The sequence below is a fragment of the Mercenaria mercenaria genome, chromosome 11 (genome assembly GCF_021730395.1).
Source record: "Mercenaria mercenaria strain notata chromosome 11, MADL_Memer_1, whole genome shotgun sequence".
NCBI classification, from domain to species: Eukaryota; Metazoa; Mollusca; class Bivalvia; order Venerida; family Veneridae; genus Mercenaria; species Mercenaria mercenaria.
This window is the reverse complement of record NC_069371.1, coordinates 16,696,406-16,722,243: the sequence shown is the minus strand read 5'-3', so window position 1 is coordinate 16,722,243 and position 25,838 is coordinate 16,696,406. Positions and strand designations below refer to the sequence as shown.

General features: G+C 35.0%; 3 protein-coding genes across 4 annotated transcripts in view; all 3 read right to left on the bottom strand.

The window, feature by feature from the left end:
- LOC123531356 (sarcoplasmic calcium-binding protein-like) overlaps nt 1-25,838 on the bottom strand; it is a 124,949-nt gene that overhangs the window by 33,321 nt on the left and 65,790 nt on the right. The window lies entirely within an intron of this gene.
- Nucleotides 1,506-11,794, bottom strand: LOC123531732 (sarcoplasmic calcium-binding protein-like). Of its 2 annotated transcripts, XM_045312951.2 has the most exons (4): nt 11,766-11,794; nt 3,707-3,794; nt 2,836-2,945; nt 1,506-1,981 (listed from the first exon to the last, which is right to left on the bottom strand). In XM_045312951.2, exons 3-4 carry the CDS (start codon nt 2,934-2,936, stop codon nt 1,534-1,536), a joined length of 549 nt encoding a protein of 182 aa, XP_045168886.2. In that variant the 5' UTR covers nt 2,937-2,945; nt 3,707-3,794; nt 11,766-11,794; the 3' UTR covers nt 1,506-1,533. The 2 variants fall into 2 exon arrangements, with proteins under 2 accessions (XP_045168886.2, XP_053374617.1); XM_053518642.1 differs by lacking the exons at nt 2,836-2,945; nt 3,707-3,794; nt 11,766-11,794 and adding exons at nt 2,743-2,815; nt 3,089-3,269.
- LOC123531903 (sarcoplasmic calcium-binding protein-like) lies at nt 7,505-12,188 on the bottom strand. Its single transcript, XM_045313203.2, has 3 exons — nt 12,146-12,188; nt 11,560-11,668; nt 7,505-8,409 (listed from the first exon to the last, which is right to left on the bottom strand). The coding sequence occupies exons 1-3, from the start codon at nt 12,171-12,173 to the stop codon at nt 7,971-7,973; spliced, it is 576 nt and encodes a 191-aa protein (XP_045169138.2). The 5' UTR covers nt 12,174-12,188; the 3' UTR covers nt 7,505-7,970.

Below are 25,838 nucleotides of genomic sequence, written 5' to 3'. Positions count from 1 at the left end.
AGATTGGGTCAACTGTATCAATTTTTATATCTATAAAGTCATATAAAACGCATTTTACCTGGAGCTTGGTTAATTATCAGTTTGATATTCAAAATCTAAGATCTCATATTGCATTCTGGAATTGTAGAAGATCTACATTGTAACTGGTTTAACCCAATCTGGTACACTTTGAAACTGAATTATCTTTTTCTGTATTATTGTAAATTTATCATTATCTAAGGTCATACAGACCTTAATTAAAAAGTGTGTAACTGAAGTTTCAGTGTTCGTCATCCATTTTTAATATTAGTTAAGACAAACATTTCCCCAACCTTAATTCCAAGATAATTAAATTGGAATTCCATGTTGCGACCCTAGTTAACTGAATATCCTAACAAAATCTAGACCGGTTAATAGGGGCGTAACAATATCATGTACATAAAGGTTGATATAAAGGCGATGATTCAGGCTTATACCTAGAGGTCATGCGTTTAGTACATGAAAGTATAGTAACGTGTAGGGTTTGACTAAAAAGCAAGCGGGTCCAACATGTACGACTCAAAGGGGAATATGTTCGCCTCAGGGGCAAAAATTTGGTCTGCTGTTTTTAAGTATTTTGTATATGCATGAAACGGAAGCTCGCCTAAGATGATACAAAACATGTACATCTCGTTTGCGTAAGTTGGCACAGCATGCGCATGACGACGGTGTGATAAAAGGTTTTATCTGCTCGACTCATGGGCAAAATACCCTATTACCTAACTATACTAAAGGAACCAGCTTAGGTACCATCTGATCTAATCGCAAAACTGGCAGACAGGTAATTGTTTGTTTGTTTGTTTGTTTTGGGTTTAACGCCATTTTTCAACAGTATTTCAGTCATGTAACGGCGGGCAGTTAACCTAACCAGTGTTCCTGGATTCTGTACCAGTACAAACCTGTTCTCCGCAAGTAACTGCCAACTTCCCCACATGAATGATCAGAGGTGGAGGACTAATGATTTCAGACACAATGTCGTTTATCAAATAGCCACGGAGAACATCAGCCCTGCCCGAGGATCGAACTCGCGACCCCGCGATCCGTACACCAACGCTCTTACCTACTGAGCTAAGCGGGCGGGCGACAGATAATTGGGAACCTTTTCCACTTGAGATGGTCATTTAGATATTTGTTGGTGAGATAACAGATGCTTGAATGGTTGTTTAACAATATAATCAATTGTAACTATTTTAAGTACTTAGGGAATTTTAATTATTTCTATGTTTCGTTTCCAAAAAACATATCAAAAAGACGTCAATCAACCGATCGGCGAAATTTTAGGAAGTCAAATGTTAAAAAAGTCTGTCATATTGGAAAAACAAGATAATAATTATGTTAATTTGTTGAAATAAAATAGAAAACAAGGCAGCCATTATACCTGTAAGACGACATCAGACACGTTTGTAAAATATGACAAGAAATATGTCATGTAAATTCAAACATATAACTTAAACGTAAAAAAAGAAAAGCAGATGTTAAAATACAAACGTGTTCAGATATTTATGGCACTGTCCGTTACAAATCAGGATAACTCTCCAACAATTCCAAGGCAACATCCTTCTTTGAACTGTCTTCACTGACCAAGAACTGAAACCACACTTCAACAATTTTATCATTGTTAACCTTTCCATCTACAGGATCGAACGCCTGGAACAATTTCTTATTCCAGTCGTCATTTCCGAAACCAACGGCCTTGTATGCATTTATAAATTCTTCTTCAGTCAAATAATCGTTTCCACTCTGACTGACGATTTTTAAGTCGTCAATGCATGCCTTTCGCATATTCTCCTCAAATTTCTTCCTGTCCTTCTTAAGGTCATCGTTAATCATTTGAATGAACCCGTCTTCGGTTACTGGACCAGTTTTGCCTCGGAATACGAACTGATCCCACAGTTTCTGCGACGTATGTAACACTTCTTCCTTACGTTCTCCTTCTAGGTGAGCGAGATTTACGAACGCTTCTCTGAAAGTACAGAAGTTAGTAAACTTTCTATAACCGTTTACTCACGATAACAGGTACTCGAGCGAGTGGTGCTTTTTCACGAAAACGTGACTAGTTTTCATCTTACAGAGACATTAAACACGTTCTTGTTCGCTAGTTGCAATGTGTTGTATTTTCTTGTTATACTAGCTAGATAGTATGTAACCGTAAATTATAATAAAATAAAATGGCCACTGCATCGTGCGCTATATTCAAACACGTTTTCTGAGATATGCATGTATCATGCTTTTATTATGTCATTTTACATGATAAAAATCATTTCAGTTTCGAATGTTTTTAAGGGTATGCCTCTCGTTTTATGCCATTATTCCTCAAGATTTTGAAAATATTTTTGTTAAAAAATTAAAAGTAAAACAACAACACCAACAACAAAATGGCTTAATCAGTACTCTACAATATTTAGTAACATAAAAGCCTCTTTGTTATTATTATTTTTTTTGTAAATAAGGTAACGAAGATATTCACAGCATTAGTCATGCAAAAAGGTGGTATTTGATATAGAATAAATTAGCGGTAATTTATGTATATCATATGTTAACAATTATCAACGTCGGTGACATTAGTTTATTGTTTTAAATACTGGTCACACGTTGACTTTGTTTTAATGAAATAATAGTGCGAATGCTCCTCAAATAATTTCTTAAAAATAAGAACATGGACAGAACATAAAAGAACACTGTGTTGCAATAAACGGGCATTTTTATTCTCATACCGGTACTCACTTTGGTTGAAATAACTTCTGCATAAAGACTGTACTCAAATAACGGGATTTAATGGAGAGGGTCGAAAAGCTGCAATTGAATTAGATTACATACTCAGTTCGTTTTTCGTCCTCCTTGGTGATCTGTCCGGTGTGCTTCCTGTCTATGCATTTGAACCAAAGTCTCCATTTCTTAATCAAGTATTCATTCGCCATCGCAAAAATCTGAAATTTGGGAAAGGACAGGTTATATAAAAATAGTATAAGTCACAATTTAATACGTACATTATGATAATTTTGTGAGCGTCCGGTACTGACACCGTTTTCTTGCATATCAGACTGGGAGTTTCAAGTAATTTCACCCGTGCTGGAAAACTCCATCTTACACCCCGGTGTAAGATGACTCTCGTGCTGTAAATGACGTATAACGAACTATATCTTTACAGAAGATTTTTGTAGAATTACTGTTTACATATGTAAAGTTCCAGCGCTTTTTTAATACGCTACTGTAAAAAACGCTCCATAAGAAAATCATTTGTTTAAATTTATTTTTACTGTTACTTGTTCTATACGGCATGCAAAAAAAGATTCAATCACTGGTGGTAGGTGCAGATGGAAATATCCGGCTCTCGAGTAACTGTTTAAGCGGTAAAACGACAGAGCCTCGTTACAACCAAAAACAGTTACCCTCGAGCCGGATATTCCCTTCTGCACCTACCACCAGAGAACGAATCTTATAATCCATTTCATTATAAAGTTCTTCACTCTAATCATTTTAGACATTTTATTTTTTGCATCTTGAAAATTTTCTTAATCTTTAAGCATATATCTCATACAGTAATTATTTGTTTTAAGAACTATATTACTAGATAAATTAATGATAACAACTTCTGTTGAAACCAATACAGTAAGTAATTCTAATCAAAGATTTATTTAAAGCTTAAAATTCATTAAGAAATACAAAAAAGCCAAGAAACAAACAGTACCTGTCTAACTGCCAGCAAGTATCCTGTTTACTCGGCGTGATTTAAGTAATGTTCGTTATTTTTACTTGACAGCTAAATTGTTGTTGTCCTGAAATGACAATAGGTTACTGTGTAAGTCATAACATGTTAAAACAACTTGCGAACATACATTGTTTATGTTGTACATGCCTGATGGTGTTGTGAGGGCCTATAGCTTGGCAAAGAATAAATTTATCAAAGGAAACAAAGGGATATAAAGGTGAAAAAAAGTTAAGATACTGTATTTCAGAGATTTCGTGTTATTGTTTTAAATTTTTCGATAACTGTTTTATATGCGATAGCAGCAGGTGATAGTTGTTAAATTTTTGTTAAAGGTTTTACATTTCAACATTTATATTTTCAAGTTTTTTTTTAGTCCAATGTAATTGTTGGTTCACGCTCTACAGGCAGGGTAGTGTGTACTATTTCTTTTTTCTAATAGTCTGTGATGGCATCATTAATCAGGGGGTTTGAATGCAGCCCGTCTGGGCGTACCATGTAAGGCTTTAAGAACTGGTATTCGCAATAGGGGTAAATAATCCAGGGGGAAGGGTGCGGTCATGACTTTTTTGTGTAAATAAGGTTGTTATGATTGTTATTATTATTATTGTCGTTATTATTACTATTGTTATTATTATTATGTACAACGCCATTGAATATATCATTGTATAGAAATAGGCGTTTAATCAAGTTATTCAGTTTCAGTTTGAGTGAAAACTTTCCCAAAAAACTGATGCACTGGTTTATCAAGTCTCAGTATGCACATTTACTTTGGATCCAACAGGGACATAATTATTGACAATCATTATTATCTTAAAACTACGAACTAAACAAATATTGAATTTTGATCTTTCTGCGACAAAATTATGATCTAGATAAAATTTTACTGACGGTCCCATCTGATTTGTCAAAAGTTGATGTTCAGGTGTACATCAAATCTAAAGAATCTACCTGTAATATTTTCTGTGGTAATGGCCTATATGGCAGGATGGTTAATGTTGCTAACTTTGATTCACTTGTGTCTCACCGCTGTGGGTTCGAATACTCGCTTTGGGTGAGGAATTCTTTCATGTGAGGAAGCCATCCAGCTTACTTATTGAAGGTAAATTATTCTACCCTGAAATTATTTAGTATGAGCCACAAATATTTTTACCTTTTTATTCTAGCCTCGAGAAAATATTTTAAAAGAGTCCAGGACTTTGATGTTTGTCCATTTAATTTAAAACAAAGAATTTTATTCATTTAATGTGTTTAGTACGAAAGACCCGTGGTGACATTTCAACTTCATTATTTTACGCTTTCTGCTTCATGATTTCACGATTCCACTTCATGAATTCACGAATTCACGATTTATTCTTCCTGATTTCACGATTTCCACTTCATGAATTCACGAATTCACGATTTCATGATAAAATTTCACGATTTCCACTTCATGAATTCACGATTTCACGATTTCACAATTTCCACTTCACGAATTCACGATTTCACAATTTCCACTTCATGAATTCACGATTTCACGATTTCCACTTCACGAATTCACGATTTCCACTTCACGATTTCACAATTTCCACTTCATGAATTCACGATTTCACGAATTCACGATTTCACCATTAAACTTCACGAATTCACGATTTTTTTTTGATTTCACGAATTCACGATTTCACCATTAAATTTCACGAATTCACGATTTCCACTTCAAGAATTCACGATTTCTCGATTTCATAATTATAGTACAATTTCAACTTTTCGCGATTTTATTAGTCACATGACTAATGTATGACGTAGAAAACCGCGGGTGATATTCGCTACATGTAAGATGGCGTGTTATATAATTGTACAACCAGGTTTAGGTACTGAAAGTGAAAACTGGCCGAAAATGCCTCAACTGATGAGGAAATAGACTTACAAACAATACATTTAGAATGCATTATTGCTTAAAATGTGAAATTGTTCCAGTCCCTTTTTTCGGTTTTAGTAAGCTCCTTATCTTTGTGCTATTAAATGAAAAGCGATGCATCTTATTCACATGTAAGCTATTGCCACCTGCTGTGTAAATGGTATGCAAACTGAGTTGATCAAGAGTACGGCCTTACCACGAGGGCCGTTTAAAACGTAAAAATGCGGCTTAGACGTTACAGGCGTGGAAAGGATATATATACAAAATATAAATTCAATCCATGCAAGCATTCTCTTTTAAATGAACAGAAACCAATGTGTCTATGGACGGAAAGACGGATTCCAAAATAACGGACTGACGGACGGACAACTGCAAGGCTTAATGCTCCGTCGCCATAAATGGCGTGGGCATAATAAACATACTTATATATTTTGGAATTGTTTAAAACAGGAAAGCTACTTGGGCATCTTATTTTGTTCATACATGTTTTAGTGTTGAAAGTATCAAATACTGTGTTGGTACAGGCACCAATATCCCTCCCCAACCTCCACACAGACGTATGCAGGAGTATAAACACATCCTCTGTAACCCAGACCATTCAATACGTTTACACTTCATTGAATGGAGAGTAACGGAATGGATAGGCCAAATAGAACAAGTGAAATCAAGAAATCATGAAATCGTGAAGTTTAATGGTGAAATCGTGAATTCAAGAAGTGGAAATCATGAAATCAAGAAATCGTGAAATCATGAAATATCGTGAAGTTTTTTTTTTCGTGAAATCGCGAATTCATGAAATCGTGAATTCGTGAAGTGGAAATCGTGAAATCAAGAAATCGTGAAAACATGAAATCGTGAAATCAAGAAATCGTGAAGTTTTTTTCGTGAAATCGTGAATTAATGAAGTGGAAATCGTGAAATCAGGAAGCAGAAATCGTGAATTCGTGAATTCATGAAATCGTGAATTCGTGAATTAATGAAGTGGAAATCGTGAAATCAGGAAGCAGAAATCGTGAATTCATGAAATCGTGAATTCGTGAATTCATGAAGTGGAAATCGTGAAATCAGGAAGCAGAAATCGTGAATTTTGAAGATAGGATGACCAATTATGTGTACTGCTCTCCCAAATGATGTGAAAAACTTGAACATGTACTTGTGGGAAGTTTAAATAACGTCGGAAAAGGCGGGACCCTAATTATCAACTTGTCCATATGTTTTACTGATGACCTAAATACACACAAAGGGCCTTAAAATATATAGATAAGATGTCGTGCGCTCGAAATAAGATGTCGATTGCTCGAGATAAGATGTCGTGCGCTAAAAGATAAGATGATGATCGCTCGAGATAAGATGTCGTGTGCACGAGATTAGATGTTGATCTCTCGAGATAAGATGTCGTGCGCACGAGATAACATAAATGTTGATCGCTCGAGATAAGATGTCGTGCGCACGAGATAATATGTTGATCGCTCGAGATAAGATGTCGTGCTATCGAGATCATATGTCGAGAGCTCGTGACAAGATGTCGTGCACACGAGATAATTTTATCTAAAAAAATAGTTGCATGTCCTAAACATACCGCCGTAGCTTTGAAACTTACATTTTATTATATCATTAGATTAGTAAACAGGCCAAGAACCATTACCCTCTCTTGAATTTTATCAGACAGAGTAATGGGCCTTTTAACTTAGAAAATCAGTTTTTCTTGTTTTGTTTTTGGTTTAAGTTCACTTTTCTTGAATATTTATTATAGTTTTGAAACTTCATTCATTTTCCCCTCAATTTCGATGAGAAAGAAGGCCAAGAGCGCCAACGCTTTCTTGCACATTGTCAATCACTTGCAGAAAAGCAATAGAGACGCCCGTTGGTTTTTTCTTGACTGCTTTTTACTAAAGATTGAATTTTATGAGTATGTGCCTACAATTATTTTATATCATATATAGATATATTTCATTTTTATGGCGTTTGGGTTGATGAAAAGCCCAATACTGTTCATCTGTAAAAATCGCCTTAGATACGAATGAAACGCTAAGTACTGTTAACAAAATAGTTTTGCACAAAGATATTTGTTTATTACACCCATAACATCTCACAATTACGTTTAGGTCCGTACTTCTTTATATACTTAGGGTATATGTCTGTTTTCAAACCCCTGAAGAAATAAAACTTTCTGAATAACATTTTTCTATAGAAAGCGGTTTTCAAATATAAAAGTCAACCATTTTATTTCAGGATTATAGGATTTTTATGTCTATAATTTCCAAATCAAAGATCGACTGATTGATTAAGAGATTAACACACAATCATGTCTATCTACGGCGATCATTGATCGAATACCAACGAAACTTTTCATACACCCGATTCTAGTCCAGCTTTAACAATGTCGGGCTTTGAACTGTCCTCACAGGTTGTGAACTGAACCCAAGAGTTGATTAAGATGCTCAGTGGCAATACTCCCTCTTCAGGATTATACGAATGGAAAAACTGCTTAATTAGCGATATATTCTCGTGGCCAACTGATCTGAACGTGTTTACAAACTCTTCTTCGGTTATGCCATTTCCGGATACATTCATGGTCTCAAATAGTACGGTAAAATAATGCCGCCTTTTTGCAATATAGTTATCCTTGTCAGTTTTAAAGTCCTCGTTTTGCATTTCAATAAACTCGTCTTTGGATACAGGACCTGGCTTTCCATAGAAAACGTTTTCATTGACCAGGTTGTCAAGGATTTCCTGCATACGTTTTCTTTGCTCGGCATCCATGTGACTAAGTATCGCAAATTTGTTCCTGAAATAAAAAAAAGAAATTAAAGTGCAAATGAAAACACAATACAATATAGGACGAATGTCTAGGTATACTTAAATGTGCATTCCGTCTTGTTTACTCTTATATTCTTATCTAACATTATTTTGCCATGACCCACTACAACAATCTTAATATGAAGTATTCTAAAGGAGAATGTCCTATAAAATTTCAACCTCCATGTTTCATTGCATGCTAAGCACGTTTTGTTTATCAAATCTAAGAAATCTATAATACGAGGGACGGTCGGAAAATATCCGGACTTTTCATGCACTTGTCTTATATCTTATTATATTGGCGAAACTACGATCGGTAAGTTTATTTTCATTAGTGTGTGTACAGGGAGTTTTGAGCACTTAAACAAGGTAGGTGTAACCATGGACTCTCAGAGATCTGTAAAAAATTGTAAAACAATCCTGCTTTTAGAGGGTGTAAAAGCTTGCAACACTTTTCGACGATTGCAGATTTTTCTAAAGCCTGCATAGCCCATTCAATCTTTTATAAGTGGGCGTCACAATTTAGGGAGAAGAGAACAAGCGTGATTGACAAGCCTAGGCTTGGGAGCTCCGCTGAGGCAGTGACCCCTACAACGTTGTTCTTGTTTGGGGTGTTTGTCAAAATCGCAGAGTGACATTTCAGGATCGGGGAAGCGTCTACACGTCAAAATTTACACGCACAATGTAAGTAAGTGCAAGGTAGGTGCTAAGTGTTTGCCGAAACAGCTGTCGAAGGACTGAAAGTAATCCAGAGTGATCATAGCAAAAGAACATTTTGGGGCGTTTTTACCGTGATGAAAATAAATTTTTGAACTGTTTTGTCACTGGGAATGAAATGTGGGTTCATTATGCTGAATCTGAAACAAACGGTATGTCAAAGCAGTCGAATGAGCTGATATCCCACCTCCCAAGATGTTTAAGCTGTCCCCCTCTGCTGATAAGGTTATGCTGGTAGCCTTTTGGTATTCACTTGGAACAATACTGGCTTTTTCTAAACGGTCAAACTGTGACTGCTAGATACCGTTCAGAAAATAATTTTGAAAAAAAGAAACCTCAAAGAAAAACCAAAACTGTTGCGTTCCAGGCTAGCTCAGAAAAGTGCCCTTCTTTTGGATGAGAATGCCCTCTCTCATACTGCCTCATCTACAGTAGAACTGAACTTATAATTTCATTCAAGAGGAATTTGTTGTTCAATCCTCAATACAGCCTTGACATTGCCATCTTCAGATTTTATTTTTTTCCAAAACTGGAAACAAATATTACACCAGAGTGGCTTTGATTTCAGCTGTAAATCGGTACCTCGGCAGTAGGTCTACTTCATGGTTTGCAGTGGGAATACAGAAGATGGACATGGGTGGAAATACTTTGAAAAATAATTAACGATTTTAGAGAAAGAGCAAAATGTCCTGATATTTTTCCGACCGCCCCTTGTACAATTATACCACCACCGGGAGAGCCGAAACGTTGTCTTAGTTGCATGTTGTCATTTTCACCAGTTGAAATTTGCTACGAATGTTTAAATGAGAAATGTAACTACCGATCTTTGGAGGCATGTGGTTTTTAGGACAAAATGTACAGTTTATTATGCCGTTGAGAACACATGATCGCTGTTAATTGCAATATTGTAAAGACATGATTAAAAATCAAATAAAGCAAAATTGACTGTAACAAGTTTTGTTTGTTTGTTTGCTTGTTTTGGGTTTAATGCCGATTTTCAACAGTATTTCAGTTATGTAACGGCGGGCAGTTAACCTAACCAGTGTTTTTGGATTCTGTACTAGTACAAACATGTTCTCTGGAAGTAACTACCATCTTCCCCACAGGAATCATAGGTGGGGATCAAATGAAACCATACACAATGTCTTGTATCAAATCATCACGGAGAACATACTGGCTCGGGGGCAAATAGATCACACTTCCAATTAACTGGCTCTGGTGTCATAAAAAGATACCTTTTACATTGTCAAGTATGTTTGCTAGTTTGTTTTTCTGTTCATTTTTCATCAGTGTGTGACAATATGTTTTTCAAATGTTCTTTACATAGCAAAATTAATTTTGACAAGTTAAATACGATTAATAACAATAATAATAAAAAACGCATTTCACATCTATTTATAATAACTGAAAAATAAAATTGTCAAGTTTGTAAGCACTTTTAAAAAGTATTTTTTTCCTGCTTTCTATTTTTTAAGATAATACATAGTAGTTTCGTGTACATGTATGTTATGCTCGCCTTATATACATGATTTTGTGTATTTATATTTGTTTTTATGTCTCAGTTTCTTTAATGTAAAATATAAAGAAGTGAAAATATAGTGTTTATCATATTTTCATATACTATACCAAATAAGTATAAAATACTTTTTTTATTGCTCTTTGACTATGCAAAATAAAAGAATAAATAACGTAGTGTCTGCTTTTTTCCGTTCCGTATTTTACATTATTGAAAAAAAAAAAAAAAAAAACAGAATTAAACCAAGCTGATGACTATATTTGCTGTTGTTGTTTTACCGGTACTGAAAATTGGTGTAAAATATATCATCCTTCCCACTACGTTTTTACAGGAGATCTCTAATCTATAATCCTTGTTTTTTTTTATGATCGGCACCTCCCGTGAAACGATAAGCGGAGATAGCCGAACCATAACAATCTGCAACACTCGCTAAAAAAAATCTGATAGTGATCGATATTTAACTAGACGGTCGAAGGGAGACAACAAGGTATAGCGTTGATCTCAATAAACAAGGAAAGATAATAGAATCGATTTTTGCCCAATTCTTCAGTATGCACCCCGCCCGTGGATCGAAGTCACGACACCGCAATCCGTAGATGCGCTCTCCTTACCGAGCTAAGTGGGCGGGGACTGTAACAATAACTTGCAAATAAGTCAGATATAAAGACTACCGAAACATTGTATCTCAAAACTTCAATTAAAAATAAATCAATATATCAATTTGTTATCGATAAAATTCCTCAGTAAAGTATTGATTCAAAAATGATAAAAAAGCAAACAAAACAAAACAGAACAAAAATCAACAACAAAAACAACAACAAAAAACAAAACAAAAAAGAACAACAACAAAAACAACAACAAAAAAATAGACAAACATCCATAGTAGAAAAGAAAATTTTTATTTACTCTATGTCCGTCATATCTTCATGTGAGATCCTGTGTTTTTGTTGTCCGTCAATCACTTTGAACCACATTCCCCATTTCCTTTTCAAGTAATCATTTGCCATAATGATAACTAAAAATGATAAATGCTTCACGTATTTAGATATATACTATCAGTTAATAATATTAAGTTCTAACAGAAGAAATGTTATAATTAACCTGAAGATTACCTATGCTTGAATCAGGTGACGCACTGTAACCGACAGTGATAACATCAAGTACAAAATATTCAATACTGTCTTATCAAAACTGCTTTAACTGCAAACAAGCTGACAACCATTACCTCTGCTATAAAACATGTGTCCACAGGAAAATTTCAAAAAGTTCTTTATGCACTGCAAATAACATATCGCATTAATGTTACATATTAGGACAATTGGCAACTATAAGCAAAACAATTTGAGGCAAATCGGTAACACTTTAGATGATAGAAATGCTATTTATCTATAGTGTATCACATCACCTTCATCGCATTGCACCAATGCACATTTGGTTTGGAAGATTACACCTGTAAGGAACTCGGTACTAGGCAGGTGAGTGAGCTAAGTACTGCAGATGAGTCGAAAACAATATGCCATTAGTATCGAAATTTGTCACACATACTCGATACCAGGATGACCACAAGCATTTATCTTTATGACTCGGAGAAAACAACCGATTCCTTGAGACTGTTTCAGTATACCTTTGTATAAGAATTATGCACCAAATGTTGCAGCATATGCGCACATAAATGAGTAAGTCTGTTTTGCCCTATATATACTGTTAAAGTCGCCAGAATGTCCATGAAGTTTTTTTAAAAAGCTTAAGCTGAAAGATCTGACCAGAACAAAAAAGGGAAAAACACATTAGGATATTAAACACTGATTTTTTAAAATTCTACCTTCATAAGAAATAAAGGGCAAAATCTAGGGGTGTGATAAATTTTTCTTTGTTAGGCCAGTGACTTAATAAAATTTTGAAGTTTTTTTTTCAAAACGACGCCATGTTGTTTTTAAGAACAACAACTAAAAGACATATTTATGCAATGATTGTTATAAATTTAGCCTTTATTAGGTACACGAGACGGTCACTAATGTATCGCGTATGCCTACCGTATGGACAATAATTACTACAAGAAGGTTTTATAATGGAATCGCTCAAAGAAACGGGCCATGACTCATCTATAGCGTGTGTAAAGGAATTTAGCTTGACTCCACTCAAATCTAGTAATATTGCATCTGGAATGGAATGTTATCGAATCAAATCGTCGACGAAACGGTTATCTATTTATTTTTTCTGTCAAGTGGCGTTATTGCTTCCCGCCTCACGTTCGGTATCAGACTTGCAACTAAAGTTCGGATAACACTTCACTATGTAGCAAATTAAAATTTTCATTTATGTTTAGCAGTACACAGAAGTCGGGTACAAAACACAAGGCTAGGAAGAAACATTCCTAGTTGGTGGGAAATTGTAATTAAAAATAATTTTAAATCAGACGCCTTCGGATTGGGTAGTTTAAATTGAACACTTAATTTAGGTATTTTAAAATAATTCTGCTAAAGCCTCGACTTTTATATTTTCTTCGACATACTTGATAAATTTCAATTTGTACGGCAATTACCTAAGATTGTCTGTATTCATGTGTTTAAATTCTAGAACGTTTAATAATAACAATAACATTTACAATCTTATTCAGAATAATGTGCGACTTGTAATTTTCAGCATGTATGAAATATCTATTTTTGTCACATCTAGAATTCATGATCATGAATTTACATGCCTGCTGTAACCGTGTTTTGAACCAATTTAAAAAAACTCTCTCATTACGATCTTTACGCATGTTATGTATTCACTAACATCAACGCCATCACGTTATCTTTTGTTTCTCGGTGTGACTATTACATGCAGGGCGAACTGTTTATATCCTTGAGTAGTTTTTCAAAGCTGAACCATCAAACAACGAACTGTTATCTTATAATAACTGATAGTGTAACTCCATCCCTGCGAGGTAGGCCTCGGCGTGCGTCCTCGGAAGCAAAAATATTGTCGCTTCACCTTGATGCGAGGTAGACATCGATCTGCGGACTTGGAAGCTCTGATATTGCCGCTTTTCCTTTATGCAAGTTAGGCCGACTCCTCATCCAAAATAATTGGTTTTCCTTACCCCTTATCAGATATTAATACATATGTTACTATTTATAGTAACAAAAATGAATGTGTTTTCAGTAGGTTATTGCTTTCACGCACTGATTATCACTTATCGGCCAGGGCCGAAAACTCATAATCATAATCTGTCCGGTGAACACGTGCGCGTGAAACCAATAGCTACATAAAACGTCATCATAGACATCATAATGGTCTGTCACTGGTCTACACGTCAAACCGTTGTTTATCGCAGAATTACAATGTTTGGCTTAAAATTAGTAATGAAACAGGACATGTACATATTTACTTTGTAGCCAGAGTTCCGAGTTTCAACAGTGTTCGAGTATGTGTTGATTCTCACCAATTTCGACGAAGTTGCCGGTTTCTTCTCAGTGAAAATGTTATGACTGCTTTTCATAAATGGATCTGAATGGTAACGTTCAGACGACATTTCCGCTAGCCAATCAGAGCTTTGCTTTCAACGTTTTAAAAGTGAAAGTAGTTTATAATTCTTATGGCTGCACCCACGTGTTTTTTCTTTGCGAATGAATAAAATAATAAAGTTTATGGAAACACTTGAGAATAAGTTGTTGTTCTTATCTTTCTATTCAAAATTGAAAAGCGTACCGGAGGTAAACTGCCTTAATTATGAAGCTTCATATTTAACCATTGGTAAGTACGTGTTCCTCTGTGGTGTACTGGCCAAGAACAGGGAGGAGTTTTTATTGGCGCGGCGGCCCGGGTTCGATTCCGAACTCGTGTGTGATTTTTTTCTTAGTTTCGCATTGATCAATTTTTAAGATAGTTTAGAAACAAAAGCTCATGTTCTTATGTTCACAATATGACGAAAATTCAATTCTAAAGATGATGTTAGCCAAACTTTGTGAAGCCAAACTATTGTTGAAACAAGTCGTCTAACTGGTTCAAATAAAAATATATTGATAGAAACAAAAATCGCAAAATTGGAAATCTGATTATACAGCAAGATGAGTTTAAATGGGTGGCTATCAGATCTTACGTTTAGGAAGATCGTGTACTTTAGTCATATTGAATTAGAGCTTTATTGAAAACACGTTTAACAGTTATATGAACGGCAGTATCGTTTCTAAAACTGTGACCTTTCTTTATAAGATTTGTTCCTTGTTCCTTTTCATTCGGAATCTAACAGTAGGCCACTGATGCAGACATTTATTTTCATTCAATTACACACAACACACACACACAGTAGTTCAAATAAGTTTAAAGTGTTCATCACAACTGAGCTAAAATAAATTAGTACAATTAAACACAACGTTAAAGTAGTGGTGTGTAATATATTAAGTTCCTGTTGAAGAAGAATTCTGAAGTCAAACTATTATTTCATGACGAAAATCCTACCACAGAATAAAATGGATTTGGCCATGTTTTAATTTCGAATATAAGGAACATAAATAATCTTCAGAGAAAAATACCTAGGGAGTTTTTAGCTATGTACATGTACCGTCATTTTTTCAGGTGTTCATAATAACTGTTTATTCAAAGTCATTAGAGTATCAAAGTTAAGAGATCTGTCACATTTCGGTTATGCTTGTCTCTTATGTCAAGCTAGTTTTCAGTTTGTAAGGATTTTCTTAGATTATATTGTGAGGTAAATTATTTGGCCTTTTCCTGGGGATTGACAAAAAGAGATTTTCCCTGTAACCTATTTAATTTCAATTACCGGACTGCTCTTCACGAATCTCCTATTGAAACTTAAAAGTATGCTCAGCTTTATAGACTGATATTTATTGACGCTCACATAAATCAATGCTAAATATTGAGTCCAAATTAAAGTGTGCTTTTGTATGCATTTAAAAAGTCATCTAGCGGATTTGAACAAGATTTGTGATTACTATGCGGCTGAAAATGTTATGTAGCAAAGCAATTAGAACCTATTTTGTTTATTTCTAAATGAAGTCAGAAGCTTCACATAATATTTTGCAGTTTGAAATTGATAAGACTACTCTGCTGTTAAAACCAATCTTTGTAAAAGGACTGTAGGTAGTCTCATTATCTGGGCTCTACTAAATGAGTGCATAATGCAGAAGTATACTAAGTATTAAGGTAATACAGGATAGGTTACTTACAATTCGTTTTTTCGGATATAAAATGTTTGGTAGCCTTTAACTGGCATTGAACATCCGTTTTCAGTTGTTACATCTTAAAGTGATGAATAATTGACCAAAGAGTTTTAATGATGAAAACGTTTCCGTTTTGGGAGAATTTGACTGAGTAAAATTCATCCACAATTTAAGTAGATGTCCGTATATGGACGAGACACTTTAAATATTATTTAGTACGCATAGTTTCGTACCTGTGTAATACTCTTTAGGAAACGATAGAAATAATTCTGTCAGATACTTCAACAGCCTGTGTTCGTCTCATTCCTCATTTTGAGTGTCAATCAATCAATTCAGTATCATTGTGACCTTTAAATTGAAAATGTTTTCCAATCAATGATTGATGAATTCCAAGGCATTTTAAGTCTAACGTCTTAGGATGTTCGTCTATGCTCACTACCCACTAGATGATCGCTATTGTTTAAAGAATCAATTCTTCAAAGGTCAAGGCAGAAGTGACTATTAAACTGAAAACGCGATTGTCTAGGACAGTAAAACTACACACGATGAGTGTTTGTGGCCTCAAAAAGTCACCCTATATTTTGACTCAGTGTATTTTAACTCATGCAATCAGTTCAATGTTTCTGTATAGACCGGTGCTAGGGGAGTTGAGGGTTTTTCTAATTTTGTCGTCTCCAACAAACAGATTTAGGCAGACGCAGTCACGCTGTGCTAGTATTTTCGTTTTATGCTTTATAAATTTATACGCTTACTGTAAGAGTTGTTTGATACATTTTTCTTTTTCAGTTTAATTTCATTAGTCGTTTTGACGGGGGTAAACAAATGATGAATATCTTTCAATAGGTCTAAACGAGTTAAGCAAGCACAAATTTAAGCTATTAGTTCAATGACCTTCATGAGTTACCCTGGCCTTAGTGACCCGGGTTTTGTGTTCAGCATGACGCTCTGGTGAGATAACCGTAAATAATTAGTAAGTAAGTAAGTAAGTAAAGACTTTATTTTCTGTGGATTACACATTTGGCATATTTACCAATTTACAATATGGTCCACAAATAGTTGATGCTAGTTTTATGACAGCTTCCAAGCAGTTTAAAAGATATGGAACAGGTACAAATTAAAGCTATCTGACTTTTCACCTCAAAGTGTGATCTTGAGCTTGGACCAAATGGCCTTGGTTGTGCAGCCTGAATGTCGTCTTGATGATGTTGGTTAACAAGTGGTGTTAGATTTATGAAAATATCTTTTCCAAATGGTTAAGACAATACATATTTGAAGCTGATATTTGAGCTTTTCAATTCATAATGACCTTGATTCTGTGCGCTTCGCATGTAGACTTAATGAGGTTCACAACTGATGATAGTTAAAGAAAATATTCCGTGTGGAGTGGGCAGGACGGACCAATGAACATGCGTGACTCCAGTAAATATATAAAGCCTCCATATATGTATCCGAAGAATAAGTAACACCATCATATATCCCATATTAATAGGACTATTATTCATTATATTTTGCACTGGCAAATTTCTGTCAGTGAAATAAATTTTAAGTCCCAAAACCTAAATTTTGCTTGCCAAATTGGTAAACTATTCAGGGCTCAAATTTGCACATGTGACGTCTAAAATTTGGTTTGAAACTTTCTAAAACGATTACAAAGTCAAATTGTAATACTTTTTGTAAGCATACAGAAGAAGTTTGATCTGGCAAATATTTCGCAGTCAGCGCACGATATTTTACACACATTCCTAGAATATGCGCATAGTTTTCCCTATTTCAACGTTCTTTATCGAGTTGTTTGGTTTGATTTTCTTTACAGATTCCATTTTGGCTAGGAAATTGCCAAATAATCATCATTTGAATAACTTTACCGGACGAAAAATCCTGTTTTTTCTTCTCGATGAAAATTTGCCGGCTCCTTATCTTTTGGACTGTGTACTGAAATATGTAGGTGAACTTTGACACATGATTAAAATTAAGTAAAAAAACTTCCTCGGGAGACACCCCCCAAGACACACTCCCCAATATCGGGAAGGAATTTCATGACACTACACCCATCCCGTCAGTTACTTTAAAAATGGTCACGCTACGCCCCTTGACTGCATAGAGCGAAATATTATTACCCAGGTCCAGTAACCGGGCAATCTAACTGGAAGCAGGCAAAACGGGTTGATGTTGTTTTACACTGCGTAAATTGTTAACATCAACTTCTTTTATGATCAAATTAAGAATCAATTAATAGCAAAACAGTGTTTTAATACTATTTATACACGATGGTCGGTTATACGTTGGGCGTAATAATTTCCTCGAGGGTGCAGCACTGTTTTGTTCGAAAAAGCATTAGTGCCAGATGTATGTCATTTATTAACACAAAATTTCGAGTTACTTTTTTATTTTATTGATTTTGTTTGGTTTAACGTCGCACCGACACAATTATAGGTCATTTGGAGACTTTCCAGTTTTTGTAGTGTAGGAAGACCCCAGGTGCCCTTCCGTGCATTATTTCATCACGAGCGGGCACCTGGGTAGAACCATCGACCTTTCCTAAGCCTAGTGGATAGCTTCCTCACAAGACGAATTCAACGCCCCGAACGAGTCCCGAACCCACATCGATGAGGAAATGCTTCTTCCCTTTCCGCTTGGATTTGTCCATGTTTACAAACACGTTTGTTTAGTTTATTGACTGTACAATATTGCTTAGTTTATAATCTTTTTCATGTTTTAAGAGAAAACCTCTAAGCATGTGAAGTTATATAAAGATACCTTTACAACGTAAGCTAACATAATGTTTTTACTGAAATGTTTTGTATTTTTCTAGAGATAATCTTTCCATATGAAGCTATTATGTAACAGAAGTTATAGCTTTATTTCAATGTATTGCCCAACACTCCAGGAGAGGTACGTTCCAACGTAAGTCAAGTCTGAACGACATCTCTACGACTATTGTTATGGTGTCGCTCTGTGCGACCTTGGTGATTCATTTATTTGAGTAATAAAACGCTGATTATACGTGTTCATAACTTTGATGTGCAAAAACTATATTAAATATAAGCAGAAAATTTGAAAACCCCCCCCCAAAAAAAAAAACTAGTTACAAATGAACTGATTTAAGCTACAAAAATGTTGCAAGGTCTCAAAGATAACAGAAAATATGTGATAACGTCTCTAATACCGTGTTACAGTCTCAACAGCATAACTACCATTTGAAATGGTAGAAAATACGTATGTACATTTTCTCTTTACGTCGAGGCCATTTCTTGGGCACATGCATAAATGGTTGAATGATGTCTGAGCAAGAAACAACAATTTTATCAGTATGAAAAAAATGTATTCGTCTTTCAAAAACTGAACTATTATTTTACATTATAGGCATACACAGGCTGGAATAAAAGTCTTCGAAATGGATGCATGCGATCATACAATTTTACAATTTTAGCATGAATTATAACGAAAAGTTAATACTCTATAATAGAAACCAGTATCTTCAGGTGTTCCCTATTAATACAGTTCCATTTATTTTAAATACCAGGAATGCTGCAAACATTGTAGGTGACTCCTACACAATAGTGTTAATCAGCTGAAACATTACTCATACATTCAGTTTTTAAAAGTGTATACATGTTATGCATTTCAATCTCTACATATTACGTTACAAAGCAGTTAAAAAACCTGAAACAAAAACTTTTGTTTAAGCTTTTGATACTTAGAAGAACAACAGTTTTTAACCAATTTTGTGCGTTTTCTCAGTTACAGTTAAATTTCGATATCTCGAGATATATCTTCGACATACCTTAAAGTACGTACATTGTGGAAACTTCTGCATTTTTATTATTGGTTACTTTACTGCATTTCTTTCTCCTTCATCCTTTTTTAAAACAAGTGCTTTGACAGACATGATATATTAGTTTGCGTTTTTTTTATCTCCTAATTTTGTTTTAAACGGACATTCACGATATTTGTGCCTTTCCTCAGATCCGTCATACTTCTACAACTCATTGCATCTACTTTTCTTTTTGAAATTCAGTTCATGAAAGTCGTGCAGTAACGCTTTTCTTTTATGCTTTTGCATTTAACTGAATTACCTTTTTCCATTTTTAAAATTGGAATTCATGAAAAGATTATTTCAATCCCTGAAACTTTTGCATTTTACTGTGTCCATTTCATTAAAAACAAAATGTTTTTATTTATTTTCTCCAATATACTTTCGCAACGACTCATGTATTCATTCGTGGTGTTTTTTTCTATTGTACTGCATCTGTTTTCTTCCCTCGTTGTTTTGAAACTTTCAATTGATAAAAACGTATAAATTTACTGAAATCACGCATAGTTTTACATTTTCCCCTTACTTCTTGTAAAAGATTTTGTTTCATTGCAATAGACATGCTTTCAAAAGATCTTCTTTTACAGATAATGTGTTATTCACAAAATCTCTAGTAGGATTTTGTATAAATCATTTGCAAAAATCATTTAAAACGGTCAATGTATATTCTATGCATACGTAGTAACGTTTTACGTGAAAACCCTACGCCACCGAGTGGTGAATGTCGCTGATTCGAATCACTTGTCCTCTCAACCATGTGCTTGAAATTTTGCATTGGGTGTAGAATTGTCTCATGTGAGAAAGCCATTTATTCGGCTTGCAGTAGGTTGTATCTCTACCCAGGTGCCCGTCCGTACATGAAATAATGTTCAGAGGGGCACCTAGGGTCTTCCGCAGCACGAAAAGTTTACAGGTCGGTGTGACGTTAAACCTTTCAATAATGTTACAAAGTGGGCAAATAATAGCTTATACATGCACAGGTAGTAGCTGAAAGGTGAACACGTAATTATTGATACATGCATACGCCAATAATCATTAGATCCGGATCATGAAGTCATACTTGTTATCACGTGCAGGCGTATCACTCATTTTGTCCGCACATAATACCTATTACGTGGAAATATATTAGTAAGTACGAGCAAACATATAAACTATTACTTGCTCACTTTGTATTGCTTAGTTGCGTTCTGTGCTTTCACAGACTATATTAAGATGTAAGCACGCAAAAAGTATAAGTCAACTCTATGCCACCGTACACGATGCTTTCATTTCAGTTAAACTATCTTAGGGAAACCGTTTAATGGAAAAAGGATCAAAATAAACTCTTATCCACTTTGAACATAATCTGAATTTTCAATGCTGGTACATTTTACTCAAATAAAAAACAATATGTTTAGCCACAATACTTCGATGAGTGTCAGTAACGCTTGACTGTGTCTTCGTTTAGATGTAACATCATCGGTTAGAGTAAGAAACATGTCATCAAGTAAATATTGAGTGTTTTGAAAGCAGTTGCAGAAATATGTTTCGGAGGTTAAATCTTGCATTGCATTTAATCTGTCATTTACGGTCTATAACTATTGTTTTAAGATGTATTATATAAGCTTTTATTCTGAAAAATAGCGAAATACATCTCTTTACTAAATTGCGTACGAATGTTTTTAAAATCTAAATGTTTTAATCAATTTGTGTGATTACTTTTAGAATCTGAATAATGCAAAGACAAAAGTAAATGTAATCAATGTAAGTAATATATATGAAACTTATCTCAGGCGTGTCATACTGAGCGATACCGTAACCAGCCGGCGTTGAGAAGTTATCACATGATATCTTTGAGAGATGACTTACGTTAGAACGTGCGTCTCTCGGACCCAAAGCAATACCACGATCAATGCAAAATATATGAAAGGGAATTATTAATATACGACTTTAGCTAATGTAAGGGAGACAGTCCAATCAAGGTGGGGGGGGGGGGGGGGGGGGGGGTGCTGCTTTAAAACAATCGATTATCAAGGGAGCGAAAACTCGATATTTCACATCATAAGCTGGCCATGCAGGCAGATAATATAATATCTGACTAATTTTTATTTCGACTACTTTTTGACAAAGGGCCTCCGTGGCCGAGTGGTTACGGTCGCTGACTTAGAAACACTTGCTCCTTACTGATATGGGTTCGAGCCTCAATAGGGGCGTTGAATTCTTCATGTGAGGAAGCCAACCGGCTGGCTTACGGAAGATCGTTGGTTCTACCCAGGTGTCCTTTCGTGATGAAAGAATGCACGGAGGGGCACCTGGTGTCGTCCTCCTCCATTAATGCTGGAAAGTCGCTTATGACCTAAACTCGTGTCGGTGCGACGTTTACCCCCTCCCACCCCCACCCCCACTATCCCCCCAAAAAACAACAACAAAATGACAGACACTTAAAGATTATTGACCAGCATGACTGAAAACTGTAAGTTTCCACATTCAAACTCATGAAAAATATGTAAAGTTTTATTACATTAACACTTTCAATATCAAGCAAAAATTATTTCATTTGTTAGGAAATGCAAATTAGAAATGATAAAGGGAAAGGCAATGTTGTTCTTATGGTAATAACGTCTACTAGAATTTCTTATTTTGTTTAAAGAAGTGAAAGAATATTCAAAATCGGCTTAAAAATGTGAAAGTTATCGGCATTTAAATATTTGATCGAAATGGCGGCCATTTTGTTTCCATGGCTAAAAAAATGCGGATTTCTTAAATTTCTAGATACATATTTGACGTGTATTTGCAATTCTGGAAAAAAAGTTCTCTACTTCTTCAAACTATAATGAAAGGGATTACGTGCTGGATGTGTGTTTACTATCAAAAATTAAACGTCTGTGGTAAAGTTATATTACTGTTAAATGCATCATTAGGTGTTACAGGCGGATTGGTCGATGTACACACAGTCTAGTTAAAATCGGCGAATTAAGTAACTCATGGATACCATTCATAAAGTTACAAAAGCGTTTAGTTGATAAATATGTTGCTTTTTGTCAAACAGATATAATGTATACCATAAGTCTTTTCTACTGCTCCTATCACACACGTAGTAGTTAATAAAGAACAATAGCAGAAAAAAGCCGAATAAACGTTCCGGAACATGCAATATACATGTATACTACAATATAGCTATGCACAAATCTTTGTACGCAGAAATAATCCCTTTTATGTGTGTATCAATGTACCTGAGAATGTATTCCACAGGTAAACATTACTACGAAGGGGGCACGGATTACCGTTACATTTAACCCAAACCTGGCTGGTTCGCTTTAGAATAGCCACAGTGTCAGTTGAGTAGCATTCGTCCCAGTCCCGGTCGCCCATAGCTCCAGCTTTGATAATGCCGCCGTCAATAATTATAGCATAACCCACAGTGTGATAACCAGGCACACACAATTGAATAGAGAACAAATACGTTCCTCCTATTGGTGCAGTGAAAATTCCGGTTGTCTTATTATATCCATTACCTTCGTTTAAAGTGATTGTACCAAATACAAAACGTTGACCAGCGTTAACTGTAGTAACAGCCACATTTTTACTTCTGAAGGCGATATTTGTTCCTGCAACAACCACAATGGTGCATTAACCGAAATCGTTCATTGCACATTAACTGCATAACATTTTTAGCTCCACTATTCGGAGAATGGGGGGGGGGGGGGGGGGGGGGGGCTATACTACTCGCCCCGGCGTCGGCGTCGGCGTGACCCTTCTTGGTTAAAGTTTTTCGGCAACCTTTGTTTTTCTGTCATATCTTTGTTACTATTGCTTATATCTTAACTGTAACTTCACATAAACATTGTCCGGTATACAAACAATGTATGTGTAGGGGCTGAGCCCATTATACCAAAGGTCAAGGTCACCAGGCTGTTATACTTAGATTATTTTTAAGGTTAAAGTTTTTCGGCAACCTTTGTTTTTCTGTCATATCTTTGTTACTATTACTTATCACTGTAACTTCACATAAACATTGTCCAGTATACAAACAAAGTATGTGTAGGGGCTGGGCCCATTATACCCAAGGTCAAGGTCACCAAGGTCTTATACTTAGGTTATTTTTAAGGTTAAAGTTTTTTCGGCAACCTTTTTTTCTGTCATATCTTTGTTACTATTGCTTATATCTTACTGTAACTTCACATAAACATTGTCCAGCATACAAACAAAGTATGTGCAGGGGCTGGGCCCATTATATCCAAGGTCAAGTTCAACAAGGTGTTATACTTAGGTTATTTGTAAGGTTAACTGTTTTTCTGCCATATCTTTGTTACTGTTGCTTATATCTTACTGTAAGTTCACTTAAACATTGTCCAGCATACATGCAATGTATGTGCAAGGGCTGGGTCCATTATACCCAAGGTCAAGGTTACCAAGTTGTTATACTTAGAATTATTTTGATGTTAGGTTTTTTCAAAAGCTTCATTTATAATCATCATCTGCATGTGTAGTTACAATGCCTATAACTCTAATTGTATTTTTGATAGAATTATGCCCCTTTCATACTTAAAGTTTTTCGGCAATCTTCGCCTTCTGGATATAACTTTAGTACAATATAAGATAATGACTTAAAACTTAAAATATATCTTTATCTTCATCATCTACATGTATGGTAACAATCCCCATAACACTGATTTGTATTTTTGACCAAATTATGCCCCTTTCATACAAATTCATTTTATTGTCAAATCGCCGAATAGTGGTGCGCTTGTTGGTTTTATTGCTACATTGATGTTTTAGGTACTGTTAACTTAAGATCATGTTTTCATAGGAACAGTAAAAAATTACTGCTGGTGCACAATATGCATAATTTGAGAAAAATTCTTGTTAACAGACGTTTAATTTAGTATAGTTCCATTTAGCCTACCTCATCCTGATTACACACAGTCGTGTTGTTGCAAGCACTAGGATCGCTTAAGTTCGAGCAGTTGAAACACTCCAGTGTCTCTAGAATAAATGAAATATACATTTTTACAGTTCAAGCTTTCAAATATTTACATTATTTACGTTTCTAGTCAGTCTATATATTACTGTTTCAAGTTACGTTAATATTCGAAAGCGTGTTTCATCTGTTTTTACAAATAGACGCCAATGGTGTGGAAATATATCTACGACTGCATTTTTGGTTATAATTACAGTGCACTTTCTGATGGTGATGACATATGTGTTATATTTACATTGATATTACAAATAATTGTGCAGTTTTTTTATACGTTCACCAACTGCACCTATAACGTTGTACCAATACTCTCGTCTTTTGAAAGATCAGTCGAAATTGCTCATCAGTTTCTATATAAAGAGAAATACAAAGTTGGTCCACCTATATTATTAAATACATGTAGGTTCATTTCTACAAATGTTTGACCTACCTGAACCTCTACTATTCAGCAACAGCAGCAAGGTAACTGCAAACAAAACAAATTTATTTTGGTTATTTTGGCAATAATAGCTTCCAATACGAAATAGTACGCGGGCCTCGATAGTGTTTTGATTCTGTAACGTGTAAATGTTTAAAATATATCTAACTATTTTATTTTTCAGTAGTCTGAAGTTTTGAAAAAGAAGGGCGCAATGCTGTGCAAAATGATTTCAGGATCTGGTTAAAAGTGGCATTGTTAAAATTTCACTATCACGTACATACATGAATATAAACATTACAACGTTGAATAAAATTATATAGCTATAAGAAGAAAAAAAACTTACCTGTATAAATTTTGTACTTTATCATTGTTGTGCTGGCAATTCGTTAGTGCAGTTTTCAGTTTCTATATGATAATACACTTGAATGAACTATATAGTGCGCTGGTTTATTTAAGATAAGCATGCACTTTGTCTTCTAAAAGTGACCTTTCAGATAAAATAAACAATTTTTATAGAACGTTTGAAATTAGATATTGCATTACGTTTTTATTATTACATTTTGTAATACCAATATATTACGTACATGCAAGTTATCGCACAGCTTACGTTTTATACAAATATACAAGTTTCTAGTCCGATCGAAATATGTTAATAAAAATAAATATCTTTTATTGTTTGCTTATTGGCCCAGGTCATTTAGTTGTTTTACCACTAAGATGGTCGTAATCTGCCACCTAGATTACATAACAAAACGATAAGTGAACGTGTTATGTATTCATATAAACGGTCCAAGATTTCCAAGATTTTATTTACATTCTGCACAAGTC

Excerpts from the sequence above, each read along its gene's own strand:
- LOC123531732 (XM_045312951.2), bottom strand. The coding sequence starts at position 2,936 with ATGGCGAATGAATACTTGATTAAGAAATGGAGACTTTGGTTCAAATGC. Across the intron at positions 1,982-2,835 it reads GAGGACGAAAAACGAACTGA|AGAAGCGTTCGTAAATCTCG; the intron begins GTATGTAATCTA and ends CTGTACTTTCAG.
- LOC123531903 (XM_045313203.2), bottom strand. The coding sequence starts at position 12,173 with ATGGCATATTGTTTTCGACTCATCTGCA. Across the intron at positions 11,669-12,145 it reads TTGTTTTCGACTCATCTGCA|TTATCATTATGGCAAATGAT; the intron begins GTACTTAGCTCA and ends TATCATTTTTAG. Across the intron at positions 8,410-11,559 it reads GAAGATATGACGGACATAGA|GAACAAATTTGCGATACTTA; the intron begins GTAAATAAAAAT and ends TTTTTATTTCAG.